The following is an 18,112-nucleotide window of genomic DNA, read 5'->3' on the forward strand; positions in this document are numbered from 1 at the left end:
CACAGATCAAAAGGCTGCTTGGGCTCGATTCCCACTCCCCACCCCTGCTTTTTTTTTTTTTTTTCCTTCTCTCTTTTCAATTTAAAAAGTTAACAACCTCAGTGACATGGCCTGGAAAGATTCAAGACTTCTGCTGAGGTACTGTGTTTTGAAGAAAGAGATATTCTTTCCTCTTAAAATACCAAAGACCATTACATGGGAGAAGAAGAGTGACTAAGATCTTTATAAATAGGAATTGAAAGCTGGGTTGCTAAACAATATTTAGTCAGCTATATAAGTTGACCTGATTTACAAATATGCCAAGCATCCTCTATGTTTCTGTCATCAAATACCATTTGGGGTTTCAAGGGAGTCCAGCATCCTCGAAAATGAGGTCACTAATTTTAGAGCCTAAATAGGATTCAAATAACCTAACATTGGGATCCTGTCTTGAAAATGTCAGTATCTTGCTCAGATGTTATTTGGTTCCACTGATCTGCTTGCTCTGTTGGGCAAAATTGCTGTAAGAACAGCCAAACTAGGTAAGACCAGAAGTCCATCTCTCCCATTATTCTGTTTTCAGCAGTTAGTAAGTGTTTAAGGAAAAAAATAAGAGCATGGTACATACCAAGGGACACTTTTCTCATCATACTCTTCAAGCTCCCAGCAACATGTGAAGCGACTAGTCAAGTTATTGACACATAGTGCTTGGCTAAGAATTTTTCCTTGTGCTAGCACTTACTACAAAACTAGTACATCTAAAGTACATCAATTCAAACAGAAAAAGTAGTAATCTTATGTTATTTAAAATATGTGAGCTGGAAACAAAAAACTTTGAAGATTTTGTTTCAAAAAAAGTACTTCAACTCAATGCAAACAAAGGCTTACAACCCCCGGGGAGAAAAATAAATGACAGCACATTTGCTGTGAAGAAGTAGAAAGACAGTAAGCAGTTTCTAAAGCCATAGAAACACAAGAGATTGGTGTGACTGTGAAAGGCCCTCAATGGTTATCAAGGAAAAAATTACTTCCATGGGGAAAATTAAAAAAAAAAAAAAAGAGCACTTACGCAATGAAACACTGCAAGAGAAGTCAAGGTCTCAAGCACAGGCTCAGGTGGTACAAAAATTTAGGGTCTCTCTATTCAAAAGAATGTTTTTCCTCAGGGAATGAAAAAGAACAAAGAATGCAGAGTCTTTTCAGGTGTTGCCAAGAGGAAAGGAAATCAAATTGTAGGTTAGTGGGAAGAGATTTTGAAACACTAGGGTTTCAAATGTGATCAACAAAACTGGACTGGGAGTGAACTGATTTGAAGAGCACAAACAACCAGGAAACACACAGACCCTATTTTTCATTTGAAGTCTTTCAGCCAGCTTTGTTCACACCAGTAACTACTGGCTCACATGAAAGCATTTGCAACCATGAAATAACTCTGCTATTTAAATGCCAATGTGGTTGACAGTTCCTCAGGAAGTAGCATGTCATCATCAACAGCACCAAAAAATGGTGCTACTTTTAATCTCCTGCTTTTAACTTCTTAGCTCTCTGAGTACATGAAGGATGCGCACCTTTCAGTGTAGCATGAGGTCAGGGATCTCTTCCCTGAACAATCTAAGTAGGAGCTCTAGAGTCTTTGCAGTCTGACACACTTCCCTACTCCTTTTCCTCCAATTCACTCCCTTCTGCTTGTGAGAGAACTTAAAATCAGATAATTAAGTGCTGTTAGGTGTTCATGAAGCTCTCAAAATTCTACATAAAGCACTGAATCTCTGCCTTTTAAGCTATTTAAATTTGGTCCACAATACTTTATTAATTTAATTTATGTAGAGTTTAACATAGCATCACCAACAAAGACATATAGGCCACATTCTCCCGTAAATTTGGGAGAAGCTATACCGAATCACTTGAACTAAAATAGTGTAAAACAAAAAGATAGTGCAAAATTAAATCCTCCAGCTTCAAATGTCTGCCGGAAGCAAGAGGGGATGACTGCAATTATTATATACAGTCAAGATCCCATTTCCAGACAGAAGTCCATAGCAAATTAAAAAACACAGGAAGAGATGTACAGAAAACACAAGTAAAATGACTATGCTTTCACTAGAGTTTTTCTCATAAAACATCTGTCAGACTTCAAGAGAAATGCAGCTGACCCACAGTAGCAGCTACTGGAATAGACAGCTTAAAACACCTAATTGGGTCACTCTTTGCAAGAACTATCATCATTTCATACCAGTGTAAAGTGTTCGGGAAACATCCCCCTTAAGTAAAGGGAAGTATTTGGGGATATAAAAAATACTGCAACTATCAGCTAATGAGGAACAGACAAAGAAAAGTGCCAAACACTGTAAAGCCATGACACTACAGATAATGCCTAAAATTTATGACTGCTTCCTTCCCTGGCAGACAGGAGTACAATTAGAATTCTCAGAACAACAGCACCTTTGTGCTGGCATGCCATGTTATGTTTATATTGCTACAGATAGACTAGAAGATAAAAAAATAAACAGTTTAACCCAAGATAATAACTAACTTTTTTTTAATGTGGGTTTGGACGTGGTTTTGCACACAGCTTATTCTCCACTGAGGTCACTTAGGTAATTATCATTGCACACACAGGAATTAACCATGTAAGTAGCTTACTATATACATAGAAACCTCTATTTGAAAAATCACACGAAACAAGAACAAACGAGCTATTATGAGTCACGTAATAATTTGCTTTGCTGTCCAAATACAGCTTGACATTTAAACAGCTTAAATTATTCCTTTATTTCAACTTTGAAAAATTTGAATGTGCTTGGCTTGATGAACTGTTGAATGAAAAGTATCAGGAAGTATGCATGCCCTTGCTTTCATCCTTTACTTACACTCAATGATATGGATCACCTGGAACTGACAGTGGTTAGAAGAAGCACAGGGAAATAAAAGCATAGGTTTTACTCATCCCCTTCACAAAGAAGGCACAATTAGAATATTCTGAGCACGCAATCTGGACTCGGATAACCACAGATGGTTTTGTGACAGAATACCCTGCAGGCATCTTTTCCCTATAAATTGTGGGAAAGGTGATGCATAGGAAGCTCTGACAACTTCCCAAAGAGCAGTAGCACATCAACAACTGAATCCTGAAGATTTCTCCTACTGCATGCTGTCATTTTGGCCTAGACATCTCTCTCCCCTTTCTCTTTCATTTTGTACTATTTGTGCATCTTGTCCTTCCTGGTTCCCTTGATCACTGGTCTTATCACACAGCTAAGTAAAATGGCCAGCTTCTTCCCCAATTACAGTGATGATCCATAAGGACCTGTGTCAACCTTTTAGTACCATGCCTTTGAAGTCAGAGGAAATAGCTAAGCAGCTCCACCAATTTCACATGGCTTCAAGAACATGGTACACAGCATCGCACTTACCTCTAAATCAAACCACTATGCAAAGCATCAGAGAATATAGTCTGTGGTAGGTGCTCAAAGCAACCAGGCCTCGTGTAAGTTTCTTGATGCTTTCATCTAGGAGTTCATTGAGCAAAGAGCTATCATTGAAAACTCAGTAACCAGTACAAGGTATCTACAGAGCACTGAGGCTTATATGACAGAGAAGGGTCACTGAATGCTTAAGTTTTAAAGTTTATAGATCTTCATTAAAAAAAAAAGAGAAAGTAAACTTACACCAAAAACTGTAAAATATTATTACATGCCAGCATAATTTTCTACTTTTATCCCTAAGGAGGATCGCAAGAGGAAAGCTGTAGAAAAAAGTCTACGTAAAATAAGAAACAAAACATGCAGCACGAAACAAAATGTTTCCTTATTTAATTAATTATACAGTTTGTATTGGACTGGCAATTTGTGCAATTCGTTGAAGTTACTTCAGATATCAAACCTACTGGACCACTGCCCCAAGAGCTCCAAAATACAAACCCAACAGTCTGGGAATACACCTTTCCTTTCAGTACTCCTTTTTCTAACAAAGCTTTGCCTTTAATTCTTCCCTTAGATGTTTTGTCCATCTGCCTAAATGAATCCACTCTACTGTTGGCACTAGGCAAACAGTGAACAGTGTTTCATTCTCTGCTATTAACAAACACTATATCATTACCAACTTAAAAATACATATATTTTTAAGAAAAATAAAAAGCAAATGGGAAATTTCAATTGCTAGGCATTGCCTCACAACTAATAGAGCTACAATTCTATTGTCATTGCACAACTGGCAATTATACCATAAACCCAAAAATTTTTAATTAAGCTTTTTATTCTCCACAATTCCATGAAAACTTGATAATACAAACCTTACAGTTTGCCTTAGCTTCCAAAGACCAGTGTTTGACTAGAAATTCATAAATCACAAAAGGCTTATGAATAAAGTCTAGATCTGGATTTTAACATGAGCTTGCTCTGTCAAGACATAATGGTAAAATCAATGCCAAAAGAAAACACAACAATATGATAGCAGCATCAAATATTTAAATCAATAGAACCAATAAAAGAACTTCAGTTTGGCAAATGAGGAAATTCTATCTAATGAGCTTTTATTTTCCTTCCCTATGCACTGTTAAAACTAAAATTAGAAGATCATAGCACAGAGGATGCAAACCAACCTACCCACTTGAAGCCAGAACTAGAGTTTTAAGTTTGGTTTAAGAAAAATAGCACAACAACTTTATATTGATAGCAATTTGACAGCGTTAACTAGCTGATAAAAAGGATCTAACAAAATACAAGAGATGAGATACTAAGAAGTTTCCTTACCTAGCCATTCCCAAACTGGAAAAGTTGGAAGGAACTATCAAAACATCAAGCCTGGAAAAGGGGTGGGTACCCAATGTGGTGTAAGCAGCTGAGAGGCACTGTGGAATTAGGTGAAGTAAACGTTCTTTGCAGTGTTCCATAAGGCACCAGGGAGCAAAGACTCTATAAGGAATGACTGCCTGCAACCTGGCAGCAGGATTTTGGAAACGGCAGGGATATTCCACATGACCACAGATTTCTTCATGCCATCTGACAATAACAAAAACAAACAAAAAAAAGAAAACATAGTTTAATGTGATACCAGAAATGTGCACAGCTGAGTATGCTAAGACAAGGATATTCTCTAGACATCAGAATGAAAGAATTAGTTCACATAAAACCAACTCATTTGTATTCTCACACTGTTCATATGTGTGCAGCACGGTGAAAATACTCATTATTACATGTCTGAGTAGCACTGATAGTCACTCATAACTAAAAAGAGATTAGTCAAATCTTGTTTTTATAATAGATATGTGTCAAAAGAACAAGTGCTCAAAATGTACATAAAGAAAACTAAGTAACAATACAAAAATATTTATTTATTCAGAGAATTCCTATTCAAACTTGACTATGACAATAAAATTTCGTACATATTAACACAAACATATTAAGTGCAAATAGAATGAAATTCCAAGGGGGCTTTTTTTCTGTTGTTATTACTAAAATTCTCCAGGAACTTTTTTTTTTCTTAAGTAAAAAACAACAGTAGCTATCAATTGAGGCTTATCACTGTAGATATTTGAAAATATCACATTTGGATCAAGCTTACTTTACATTAAGATTACAGGATATTCAGAGCTGTAGCTGGAAGGAAGGAGGGGCAAATCAAATCCTTCCTTAACACTGAGTCATATACCTTCACAGTAATTTATCTGCCCAAATAGACTCATATCTAAGCAGAAATCAGCTTCATGTTTCCACCTGCTAGCCTGTCTTCTGCACAGCGCAGAGCCTCTCCTTGGTTGTGGAGATTTCAGCTTAAGGAAGCTGGTTCTACTATGCCTGGACAGGCAAAGGACTTATTGTTATTGCACCTGGCATGGCCCAAAGCATTTATATTTGGAATATCATGCTTCAGGTGAGTGCTGACACACAAAACAAAATGATAACACGTAGAAAAGGACTACATTTTGCTGAAGTGGTAACACTTCAACACCTTACATAACTCCTTCTGTGAAAGAGAAAGATTATTGATTATACATGCAAAGAAACTACATCCATCATTATGTAATTTTTTTCCAAGGGTGGTTTAACCCAGTATATTTCTGCTCTAAAACAATGTCACTTTGTGTTTAATTATCAGAGTTGAGATTAGGCAAGAACATGAAAGCTAGCAACCTATCTCTTATAAAAGTTGCCAAGTCCTTAATGACCACAAGGAGCTAGGAAACTTACTTAATGCCCTAGCTCCATTTAACTTTTTCTTTCATACAGTCTCCTTATGTCAAACTCACCAGCACCTGGACATAAATTATATTACACATTTCAACAACTTCTTTCAGAAAACCTTCCTTTTCCTGCTGCCCAGGAATTTATCTCTATTATCTTATCTGAGACACTACCTTAACATTTGCTTGTCTATCCATTTCACACTCTTTCTAGAAATGCCTGCTACTGTGCATAATGTTGGGTTTGGTTACCTAGTCTTAATGACTAAAATAAGTAACAAGTGTCTGTTGTGCTAACTCCCAAATAGAGATTAACTGGGTATAACTCTAAGAGCAGATTTTTCAAGGCCATAGATTTTTATGTCCCAATTAACTGCAAAACAATCTTGTACACTTAGGCTCTCCTTTTTTGTCTATGCATAATAGACACCACATTTGCAAAGGATTTTTTGATTTTTTTTTGTCAGGTTTTTCTTCTGAAACACATTTGTCCTCTTTCTTCCACTGTCACTAACTCAACTGCTGCATATACATCACACTACCTGTGCCAATTAACTCATTCAATGACCATCACACAGATTGACTTATAACAATGACCATCACTGATTAAAACCTGCACTAATTTTTTCAATGGGTGCTAGATAACCTCATCTAAGCTCCCGTTCCCATGAAAGATTGGACCAGATGATCTTTCAAGGTCCCTTCCAACCTGGGCTGTTCTGTGATTCTATGACTCGGCAACTTTGAAAAGCTGAGAGTAATATGTGAGGAAATCAGTGCCACATCTGAGACTTCTGCTAACTATAGTGAATACAAGTGGAAACAAGTGGTATTTCTCCACAGCCTTAATTTTTAGCTTCAAATCTCATTTGCAGGCCTGTATAGTATATATTCATCCATCACTCTGTAATAATTTACACTCAATGAGCAGGTTTGACAAGATTGGAAGGAGGAACAGATGTATCCAAAATAATTACATTTCTACGGGTTTGGTAAAAGACAGCTAAGGAGCCACTGCATGTACCAGGCAACAGGGTATTTTTTTATTGAAAAGAACCATTGGTCCAACTTTACTTTATGGGACCACTGCGACAGGTCTTTCGTGTACCCAGTCAGTACACATCACTCCAGGCAAACCACTGCACAGGCCAGCTCTAACTCTGGGATGGGACTGGACAGGAGGAAAAAAGCAAGTGAGTAGGCAGTATGATAGTAGGGGGCATTAGGTACCGAGAATCGACCGAGTCTAGTAACACGGAATATCTTACAGCCAGTCACTGTAAGGAACAAGGGAGGACCTGATGCTGCTTCAGCAGGGCATTAAGGAGACACAGCGTGTAGGATGCCAATCCAGAGGACACTGGGATTTATTAACCCTATTGCTCACTAAGCAGCTTGTTTTCGCATAAAAAGAACCACACCCTTACCCATGAAATAATGCCTTTGGAATTATTTTCCTGTCAAGATTTTTCTGTTCAGATTAAACAAGTTCTATTTTGATTCCTGTACTAATATGACTCACATTCCAGAGTAAATGCAAATGCTACCCATATATCCCATTTTTCAACAGTATTTTAAACACGAACCTGAAGCTGGCTTGTGAAGATGGCAAGGAAAACTCAGTGTTTGTCTGGATAGCAGCTGTGAAGGACTGCTTTTTAACTTCCTGCCAGCACCCCACAGCAATAGTGAAGGTGGATGCTGGCATTGGCATAGTCACATAGTAGTACCAGCTCAAGATACCTGTAAATAAAAAGAACATTTGTACAGACTCATCAGTCACAGCACACATTCAGTAGTTGGCATTTTTATGTACTTGAGATTTTGGGCCAAACCTCCAACCTTACATCCTGGTATTTTTGTTGAGGAAAGAAAAATAATTTCACTGAGACATGTAAGACCACTCATATGTAACCGCCATGGATTCAGTACTGTTTACTTATACCTGCAACTTTCCCCTATCTGCTGATGTCTTTATCTATAAATAAATCATCTATAAATGGGATGTTATTAATGCAACTTAACATGATTGTACTGTTACTGACTAAGAATGACACTGGATGTGAAATCTAATAGCACCTTTAGATCCACAGACACAAAAAGATTAAAATTTAACTCTTTCAACTCTGGATCAACCACCTTATGGGTTTGTCTTAACTGTATTACCTCACACAGAACAGAATCTTTTCTTTGTGTTCTGGACAATACCAAACTGAGAGGCAAGTTCTAACAAACAACACTAGTGCTTGTGAATTGGACCTGGCAATCGGAGATACACGATGTGCCAACCAGGCAGTGAGAAATCAAAGCTTAGAATCAGATGGGATATTGCCTAAATCAATTATTTGGTCATGATAATCCAGGAGCTGCTAAAACAAGGTTAGAGAGTCTATTAGGAGGTAAAAAGATGGTAAGTCTAATCATTATGGGAACACAGTGCTGGAAGACATGGAGTATGGTATTGGATGACTGTATCTATGATCACATTTGGATAAACTGGAGGATGTTTTAGAACAGCATACTTTTCATTAATCTAAATCTTGCTTAGGTTTTCCATTTGCCCCTTTAAAAAGGTTATAACTTAAGGGTCACATTCAGGTACTCATTTATGGTCACAAATAGTTACTACACCATACTAGTAGGTTAATTACTCTTAGAAAGAGCCTAGCTTGAGTTACAACCTGCTGAATCATGTGCAAATAACTGTAGCTGTGGCAATTGTGGAAACATACAAACTTCAGTTATTTTCAGAGAACATTAATACCTGTTCTTTTGCAATAATATTCTGACCAGGGCTATGGAACGCTATCAAAAGGAAAAAAAACCCATCCAGTGGAGGCCACAAGGTGTAGAGGAAAGGAAATAAACAACTGCAGCAAAGCACCTCTGGGTTTCCTACCTTAATGACCACAGAAGGTCAAGTTGTCCAAAGGAGGACAAGCAAAAAATCTTTTTGCTTAGCCTCAACAAATTTTCCAGCTACTATTCAGTATGGCAAAACACTACAGTTTGTGAAGTGTTGTAAAAGGCAGGTAAAGCCTCTACCTCTTACATGCACTAGCAACCATTTACACTCCCTCACTCCATTCCACTTTTGGCAACATTCACCACTACCATCAAAACCCTTCTGTCTGTATTGTCAGGTGACCATATATTATTCCTGTAATTTTCCTAGCCTCCTGTCAGTATGTGAGCAGAAGGAACTTATTTGCTCCAAACACATTAGGAACAAAGAGGATAACTGGTTTGCCAAATTTTCCCTCTCTACCCCTCCCCCATTTTTTTTTATTAACTTCCCAAAGCTACAAATGAGCCAAGGCAAGCAAATGCCACCTTGAGAGAAAGAGGTCACCAGGACAGCAACAATTTATTATTTTGAAACACCAAACTCCCGATATAGAGAGCTTCATTGATATAAAATGTGCCTGCATGCACTGAAGTTAAGAGCAGCTTTACCATTGACTTAAATGTGCACAAGAGAAGGCCCAGAGGTAGTCTACAATACTTCACTTTGTGTTGTATCTGTTACATACAAAGCATTACAAAAATGGTCCATGCAGTTATGTTAATTGTAAAACCTTAAGAGTTAAATAATAGCAGAGGAAGAGTGAAAATTTGAGGAATCATAATGGAAAAACAGTAAGGTATTTTCAACTGAGTTCTGAAACAAGCGTGAAAGTCAAAAGGCAGTCACAGAAAACTGTTCCAGATGGCAGGAGGTGTAAAGGAGAAAGCTCTCACAACAGTAAGGAGATTGTCTAAAAGGAAAGGGTGTTGGCCTGTGCTATGCAAACAGAAGGAGCTGAGAGGGTTACAGTGAGAAACAAGTTTAGCAAGACAGACTAGAGCAAGCAACACCATAGAGTTTTTTTAAAAAACAAGGGTAATTTGAACACAATGTCAAAATGAATGGGGAATCAGTTTAGCAGTCCAGAGAGAACAGCACGTACTACATTCAGAAATTTACATGAATTAGCAACAAACATATGCTATTCAGAGTTGGAGCAAACCTTGCAAAAGGGTGATGGTACCAAACACCATTTTCTTGGTATATGTTTTCAGACTTATCTAAATTAGGATTTCCCAAAGAAAAGAGAAGCAACTAACAAACAGATCCTTGTCTTTTTTCCAAGCCCCTTATATTTTGCAGGCATTATAGAGACCATGCGAACTCTGGATACTCTCAGAACAAGATCCAAGATTTATACTGTCTTTACACACCTAACTGGGACTCAGTCCATTTCCTGCAGGGATTTTAGATGCCTTCTGCATTCATGCTCTAGAACTGTGTAGAATAACTATGCAATTATCCTACAGTTGTTTTGTCTTGAACAACTGAAATCACATGCACTGGCATGACAAGTGAGTTCTCTCTACAGTGCATTCACTGATCGGTGACTGAAATGGTCTTTATGTTGGCAACACCTCTCTACAGCAAGCACCATGAAGCATAGTTTCAAACAGAGTCTAACCCTCATTTATCTTCTGTCTTCTCTCACTACCGGTAAGACTGTCTTCCAGCCTGCCCTTTTCTCCCATAACTTCACTTCCTTTCTTTAACTTTCTTCAGGTCAATGGACTTTGTTTTGTTTTCCTTCATTTGTAACCTCAGATCTATCCCAAGGCACAGACTGGGATCACAAGCTCCACTCTACTCCTCTTCTCTCCCCTTTCCCTGGCTGCCCTCTGCTTTCCAGTGGACACCTTGGAGACAGCACCACCTTTAGGGTAGAGAAAACAGTGCAGCTGAAACGGGGAGGTGGCTTGCTTTACCAGAACTAGGATTTTGTACCACAAAACCATTTTCAGACTAAGCGAGGACACCTTGGGAAGAGTAAGAGATTAGACTGGGGTTAGTCCATGGGAAAAATAGAGGAGGAGCACCCCAGTTCTTTTATTTGTAATGCTTATACCCTCTCCTTACAACGAGACTTAATTTAAAAGGAACTTGATTCCTACACATAATTATTTTAGGCAATTATAATACTTTCTAAATATTTTCTCTACAGGTAATTTTGAAAATAATTTTCAAAAAAGATTTTTTTTTTCTCCAGTTCTGCAAAGCAAATCTATCATGTCGTAACTGCACAAACCACGCAACAACAATCACCTATTCTGTGAGGTGTAACTGGAAAACATCCCATGCAAAATTTAGGACTACTTTTAACAAGGGTAGAAAATTATAATCTATTTATAATTGTGCAAAAGAACAACTTAAAGGCTGTTTATGTCTTCTACTTGAAATAATAATGATGAATAATGTAATTACTTCCTAGAATTCTTAATGCATTTAGCTATCTTTGAAACCATTAAAATTGTTTGAGTCCTGTGGAGTCCATTATAACTGAAGAAACACCTGAGAGTCAGTATCTGTTAATGCCAGATGAAAGAAAATGAAGAGTATTTTTACTTATTAGTATAGTTTCCCTCAATTAGTTTGCACTAACACAAATATAAACACCACAAAATACAGACAATGTCCATGATTTCCTGGAAACCACAAAACTCAGCTACCTCTAGGGAAAAAGAAATAGCTCCGCACAACATTTGATACACAAAGTAAAAGCTAGCGCTAATACATAAACCTGCAGCTAAACAAGTAGCTATGCCAAAACTATTATTTGGTTGGAGCACCAGGATTAAGAACACTCCAGCTTTCTGAAACTCTTTGTTAACATGCAAAGATCTTTGATCTCATCTGAAAGCCAGTATTTCCCAGAGAGCACCCTCACATTCACGCCAGAGCATTAGTTGAACACTGGCTCAGAGGGATGAGTAGCATGTGATGAGCTGTCAACTCCCATGCTGTAGTTCCTGATACATGTTGGAGATTAATCAACGCAAGCACTGAACTATTCTGTTTTGCCTTGTGAAACGTGAGAGGTGCACAAACAAAAGCAACTGTTGTTGCTACTAGCTACAGAGTAGTAGCAGTGGCTTCTCTAGCACCGTATTTCCTTTCAATAACTGAATACACCTTCTTGCTGGAATCGGAGACGGCAAAACAAGATCAAGAACTACATAATGGTACAGTTACCGCACAAAAAGCAAGCCAGTCGATTTCACAGCAAATGGTTGAATATCTACTTCTTGAACATGAATCAAAACAAATGTAAAGGTGTTTGTGACTAAATATATTTGCACCTTCTATGTGTTACAGTAATATGCTAAAGTAAAACTGACAAGTGTTGACAAATAAATCTAATGGTTAAATGGTTCACATTACACACACACACATCGTGCTCCCTATAAAGCTTTCTCTCAAAGGGCACTGTCAATTGCATTTTTCTGATAAATTTTTCTTCTAAGTACTCCATAAAGAATGCATGGTATTTTTAAGCACTTTTAGGTCATAATTGAATAGTTACCATTTGTACTTAAGTGACGTATCAGTATTTTCAAACAAAATGTGGCCTCACTTTATTTCAAATGACAGGGTGAGCCATAGTTTTGTAGGAGACAGAATGCAAAAATGGCACATACAGGAGGAAGTACACTATTATCAAAACCTGCAAATACAAGTGGCAAATGAGGAATCTGTGCAGGTGAGTACACCTAGTCTCGCTATGCACTGGATCACAGCATCCATGCATCTAGAGATGTAGGTCTGTGGAGGAGAATGCAGATCTCTGTTTAAAAGCATGAAGGTACCATCCTTCCTTGCTATTCTCTTATTGTCTGCCTGCACACTTTTTATAAATATGACTTTTAAAGGAAAAAATATTCAGCTAACTTGTTATGCAGAATAAATTCATTCACAACTGCTTGACAAAATGCTTATTCTTTCTGAGAAATTGCATTTTTAAAAAGATATTTTCATGTTCTGCCAGTTATGTATGATTTTATAAATATGCAGCACAGCAATAACATACTGAATCTAAATAATTTGGCAAAGTTATTTTAATTGAAGCCACCCTTAAAGGCCTTTAGGTGTGTTTTCTAAATGTAAAGACAAAATTTTAAGCTGGATAGATTTCATATGCCCTGCATAATTGCCTAACTACAAGATGTATGTGGGACAGGTTACTTAACACTACAGACCATTTTGAACTTTTTAATTCTTAAAAGTCCTACTAATTAAACTAATGAATTTGTATTCCTAAATTCATTAAGAATTTATTCAAGGCTTCAGATTAGCACTTGAGCCTTGGGTTTGTTTGTTTTTTAAAACATTCCTTACAATGTTGCTCCTTTTCCTTCTTTCCTCTGTATCTGTTTTGTAAATTTTTACAGTTCCAAACAGCTCTCTAACACTGATTTGTCATTTCCAACTGTATATAAGCACCAAGATAATGAGGGTCTCATCCATGATTGACTTTTTGAGAGCTACTGGAGCACAATGCCTATTACCTTTAAAGAAACCCAGCAAACCTTGCATCATGACATCAAAATTAGTATAAATAATTGTGTGTGCTGCATAGATCCATAAGCAGAACCTTCCACACTCTTGGGAGTTCCATCCTGAGGTGAGGCTGAAGGAAAACTGTAAGGACAGAAGTGCAGTAGGTGCTCCTGCTGCTTCTCTTCAGTTCAGTAGAGTTCAGCACAAAACTTTGCCATTGTCACACAGCTCCTAAAGGAGCGAGCTTTAATGGCACGTTTGGTTCTTCCCAGTTCACTTCACACTTTGCATTCAGCACTTCATTAGCACGCTGAACCTAAAAGGAGTCATTTCTTCCCTACTGGCCCTTCCATTAAAGACTTCTTACAGTATTTCTTGCTTTCACAGAGTTCTTAGGAAAGCAAATATACTGGGTTAGCCTTTGGACAATTAAAAAAACCCAACCAAACAAACCCAAAACAAACAAAGCTTTAGGTGACACATGAATTACCAACATAAACTGACCCAAGGATTTAAACAAAAGCCCCTTCTGTCCTCCACAGGGTGACAACACTGAGTTTGGGTGACTAAGCCCCAGTGCTATCATTAACAATATGGTACCCTGAAATGATTCTCAACGCTCCGTCAACTGCATTTGAAAAATGGTTTTCCCCACAACTGGTTTTTTTCTTTATTCAAGAATGAATTTTTAATGAGGTTTTTAAACTAGAATGACAAAACATTGTTAATGAGGAAATAACTATTTCACAATCCAGCCTTTTCAACTAGCTAACTGGTCTAGGAAAGTATCAATTTTAACTGACCTATGCCAATTTATACTGTCTGAAATTTTTTCCAAGGTTTCTATTTCTAGAAATTCACATAAGCATTCTTCTTCCTCTTAATATTTCAGATCACATAGCCATCACTGAGGGAACAACAGGCAACAACTCATTAGTGAGGTGCAAGTATGAATTAAACTGATTAAACAATGATGGCAGAGCTGTTCCCCTAGTCTGAAGTTAAGAGCACTCTTGCTTTCTTGATGCCGAGACAGGAAAGTATTACTGTCCAAGTAGGCCGAGCAGCTCATCATGGCAGTTTTCCATATTTCAACAGCAGAGACAAGGCTTGAAACAGGCTTCACATATGGCCAAAAATAACGAGACAATTTCATGCAAATGGATTAACTGGTGTTTCTCAAATCAAGGAGACTTTCATTCTTTATTTTCCCTCAAAAATAAACTTGCCTCTTTAAAGGGGAACGGAAGATTTTTTTTTTCCAGAAACACCTAATTCTAACTTTTCCTATACGCCACTTTTCATCAGAACTACTTATGCTAGAAAATACTGACCCTGTTTGACAGATTATCTCAAAACTAACGGGAGCAAGACATACTTTGTATTATTATGTGTAGAACTGCCTTAAAAACTTCCTTCTCTGTGCAGACAGAGGTTTAAAGTATAACCAACACAGAACAAAAATGCTTGCTTGCTTACTGCTGCACAAGGTATGATCTACCAATGCCAAAAAACCCCCAAAGACCAGATTTTCAGGGCAGTGACCTGGTATTCTTAATCTATTCCATATATTTCAGGAACCAGATATGACACAATGACCACTTCTAATCATTGGCATGCTGACCTACACTTGGACTGGAGTACTAAAACTGAAAGTTAATTATCTACCAAGACCTGAAGCTGTCAAGAGCCTGATAAGGTACTTCATCTACAAAATGTTCAACAGCGGAGTGATTAAAACAAAGCTAATTTATGACAAGTGAAGTCTAGGTTTGGAAAAAGTAAAAGGAATAAAAACACAGAAAAAAGTAAGTAAAAGTAACACAGTGAAATGTAGATGCCTTGAAGTCTTACTAAGTTATCCTGAGGCCTTGAGCAGGTAACTTTTCCATAGAATGACATGGAGATTACAGATAGACATGTAAGTGCTTCTAAGGTTAGGAACTTCATTCTTTCAAAAATCATGTTTTTACCAAGCTATATTTCTAATTATAAAATTATTGAAAATAATTTGCTATAGAAAATATATTTCACCTTCTTGAAGCTGGACTGGTTCTGCTGAGTTTTCACCACTCATTAACACAACAAAGCCGGCAGCTGTTCGGACTGAGGCTTGCCATGTTGACAAGGCAACGGGCGGTTCCTGGCATGGGAAAAGGGCTCTGTTGTTTATTGGTGATCCCATCGTATAAACACATGGCCTAGATAGAAGGAAAAGAGTTTGAAGTTGGAGTTACATTAAGAAAGACTGAATTAAGTTTTCTGTCAAAAATCAAACCTGCTGTTGTACTGAGGTGTTTTTTTTAACCTCAGCTAGGTTGGTTTCAAACCTGTGTAACATGAACCAAGGTACTAAGTAATTTAAGACGGGATGAAGAAAAGCAAGATTACCACAGTAATTTTTACATAAACTAGAAGTGAGTAACCCCAGTCTTTCCCCTCTCCTGCTTCTGCACGAGCCTTCCAGCCTCATCCAATAGCTCTCAGCTGACCCTATAAGGCCAAAGAAGGCTTCTGAATATCTTCTGAAGATGCCATTGCAGAGCTTTACCAACACCTGTGACACCTCCCTGTTGTCCTCACAGTAGTGCTTTCATTATCATTAATCCCATCTCTTTATACCACCTGGAGGCTCATCTAAACTCAAAGCAGTAGATCTAGCCTTGAGCCTTCCTTAGTCCAAGCCTCAATAAATCTTGACATTTCTACGTTTCTTCTCGCAGTAAGGCAATGCATGCTAGCTCACCTGCCTTTCAGAACTTCAACCACAGGGCATATAATGAGAAGAAAGCATGTCTTCCCTATCAGCCTCAGCCTCCTTCTCGCTTTTCACACAGCAATCTTCCTTGTAGTATTGCTCTTTTTGCACTTTCTCTGACCCTCTCCTACGCAGCCTCTTCATCTACTGTGCCCTTCCAATTTCAGCTGCAATATTTCATGCCAGCCAATTTCTTATTAGCAGCTTAGCCACAGCTGGGAAGGTAACAAGGCCTTTCATTAACTCCTTCTGGCTTGCTATTGCTAGTGCACAGATGTCATAAATCTTGTTATACTTCTTTTGTTGCATTTTGCAGTTTTATCTTAATTCCTAGTACTTGCATAACACCACCCCTTAGCTTAAAAAAGCTAAGTTTTCAAATCTAAATTGTATAAAACAAACAGAGTCAGTAGGTTTCTCCAGCTGAAGAAAGAAAATCTTGAAAGCATCACTTCACTGCACTGTTTTTAAAAGCCTGTGCTATTTAAAGCCAGTATTCTGGGACCACAACACATTATTTTGTGAATGCTTGAGGCTAAAAATATTCTGATCCGTATCCTTCATAACTTGAGTTTAAAAAAGTTGTTTTAAAAACACTTTGGAAAATGGAGACAAGTTGTTAGGGCAAAACCTATTTTGCAATGGCTAAGATCTGACCATCTTGTTTACTCCCCTCCAAACAGCTCCTGTTTTCAAATTATTCCTCCCCTAAAGCCAACTCTAAACTACACAGAGGGAAAGAACTTGGAGATACTGATGGCCATGGATGAAAAATATTCTGAAGCTATTTTTACCCTCTTGTCAAAAGTGCTATCTATGCTATTGGATCCAGAGCTGTCCATGGCACAATCAAGTTACTGTGGCTTAACTAATACAGGCCAGCTGATATTTCAGTAAAACAGGCAGGGAAACTGCAGTTTAAGTAGGCCTATTGTTAATGCACACAAACAGAAAAAAATAATCTGGCTCCCCCTGCCATGTATCAGAGTGAACAGAGCAGGACATAGATACCCAATGAAGCTCAATAGGTAACTGCAGTGGCGAGAAAGTCAACCAATTATCTTTTACCCAGTAAAACACAACGCACAGCTAAATGTAAAAGACCACTAATCTGTGAAAGTCTTTAATTAGCTGTAATTAGCTTTAATTTCTTTGGAATTAATCTCCTAAAACTGAATCTGTAACAAACTTTGATATACATAAAATAATTGGATTTTCTCCCAGAAAAAGAAACAGTGCATGGCAGTGAGTTCACAAGAAAAAGGAATAGCTTGCTTTTTCACCTCTGAGGAGGTTCTGCTTCCTCCTTATAATGATAGCCAAGAGATACTGGACATATGGTTTGGGTTTGGGTTTGTGTGGCGTGTTTTGGTAGCGCAGGAGGGGGCTGCAGGGGTGGCTCCTGTGAGAAGCTGCTAGAAGCTTCCCCAGCTCCAAGTTGGACCCACCACTGGCCCAGGCTGAGCCCATCAGTGACGGTGGTAGTGCCTCTGGGAGAACAGATTTAAGAAGGGGAACCTGCAGCGGAGAGGGGAGTGGGATGTGAGAGGAACCCCTCTGCAGACACCGAGGTCAGTGAGGAAGGAGGGGGAGGAGGTGTGCTGGAGGAGGTTGATGCCCCACAGCTCGTGGTGAGATGGCAGGCTGTCGGCCCCCCCCAGCCCATGGAGGGGAGTGGGGGAGCGGAGGCCCCCAAAGATGGCCGTGACTCCATGGGAAAGCCCGCGCTGGAGCAGTCTGTGCCTGAAGGACTGCAGCCTGTGGGAAGGACTCACATTGGAGATGTTCGTGAAGGACTGACTGTCTCCCGCGGGAGGGACCCCACAGTGGAGCAGGGGATGAGTGAGGAGTC

General features: G+C 38.5%; 1 protein-coding gene across 8 annotated transcripts in view; it reads right to left on the reverse strand.

Moving 5' to 3' along the window:
• The window catches only part of AOPEP (aminopeptidase O (putative)), a 192,809-nt gene that overhangs the window by 165,210 nt on the left and 9,487 nt on the right, over positions 1 to 18,112 (reverse strand). For all 8 annotated transcript variants that reach the window (XR_008233506.1, XR_008233507.1, XM_052777125.1 and 5 more), the window contains exons 2-4: positions 15,537 to 15,703; positions 7,747 to 7,903; positions 4,731 to 4,979 (exon numbers count right to left, since the gene is read on the reverse strand). Coding sequence is in view for 6 of the 8 variants with exons in the window: in XM_052777125.1 (XP_052633085.1) it covers positions 4,731 to 4,979; positions 7,747 to 7,903; positions 15,537 to 15,703 (573 nt within the window). In the remaining 2 variants the exon portion in view is untranslated. The remainder of the gene's footprint in view (positions 1 to 4,730; positions 4,980 to 7,746; positions 7,904 to 15,536; positions 15,704 to 18,112) is intronic.

This window comes from Harpia harpyja, chromosome Z, assembly GCF_026419915.1.
Source record: "Harpia harpyja isolate bHarHar1 chromosome Z, bHarHar1 primary haplotype, whole genome shotgun sequence".
Classification (NCBI taxonomy): Eukaryota; Metazoa; Chordata; class Aves; order Accipitriformes; family Accipitridae; genus Harpia; species Harpia harpyja.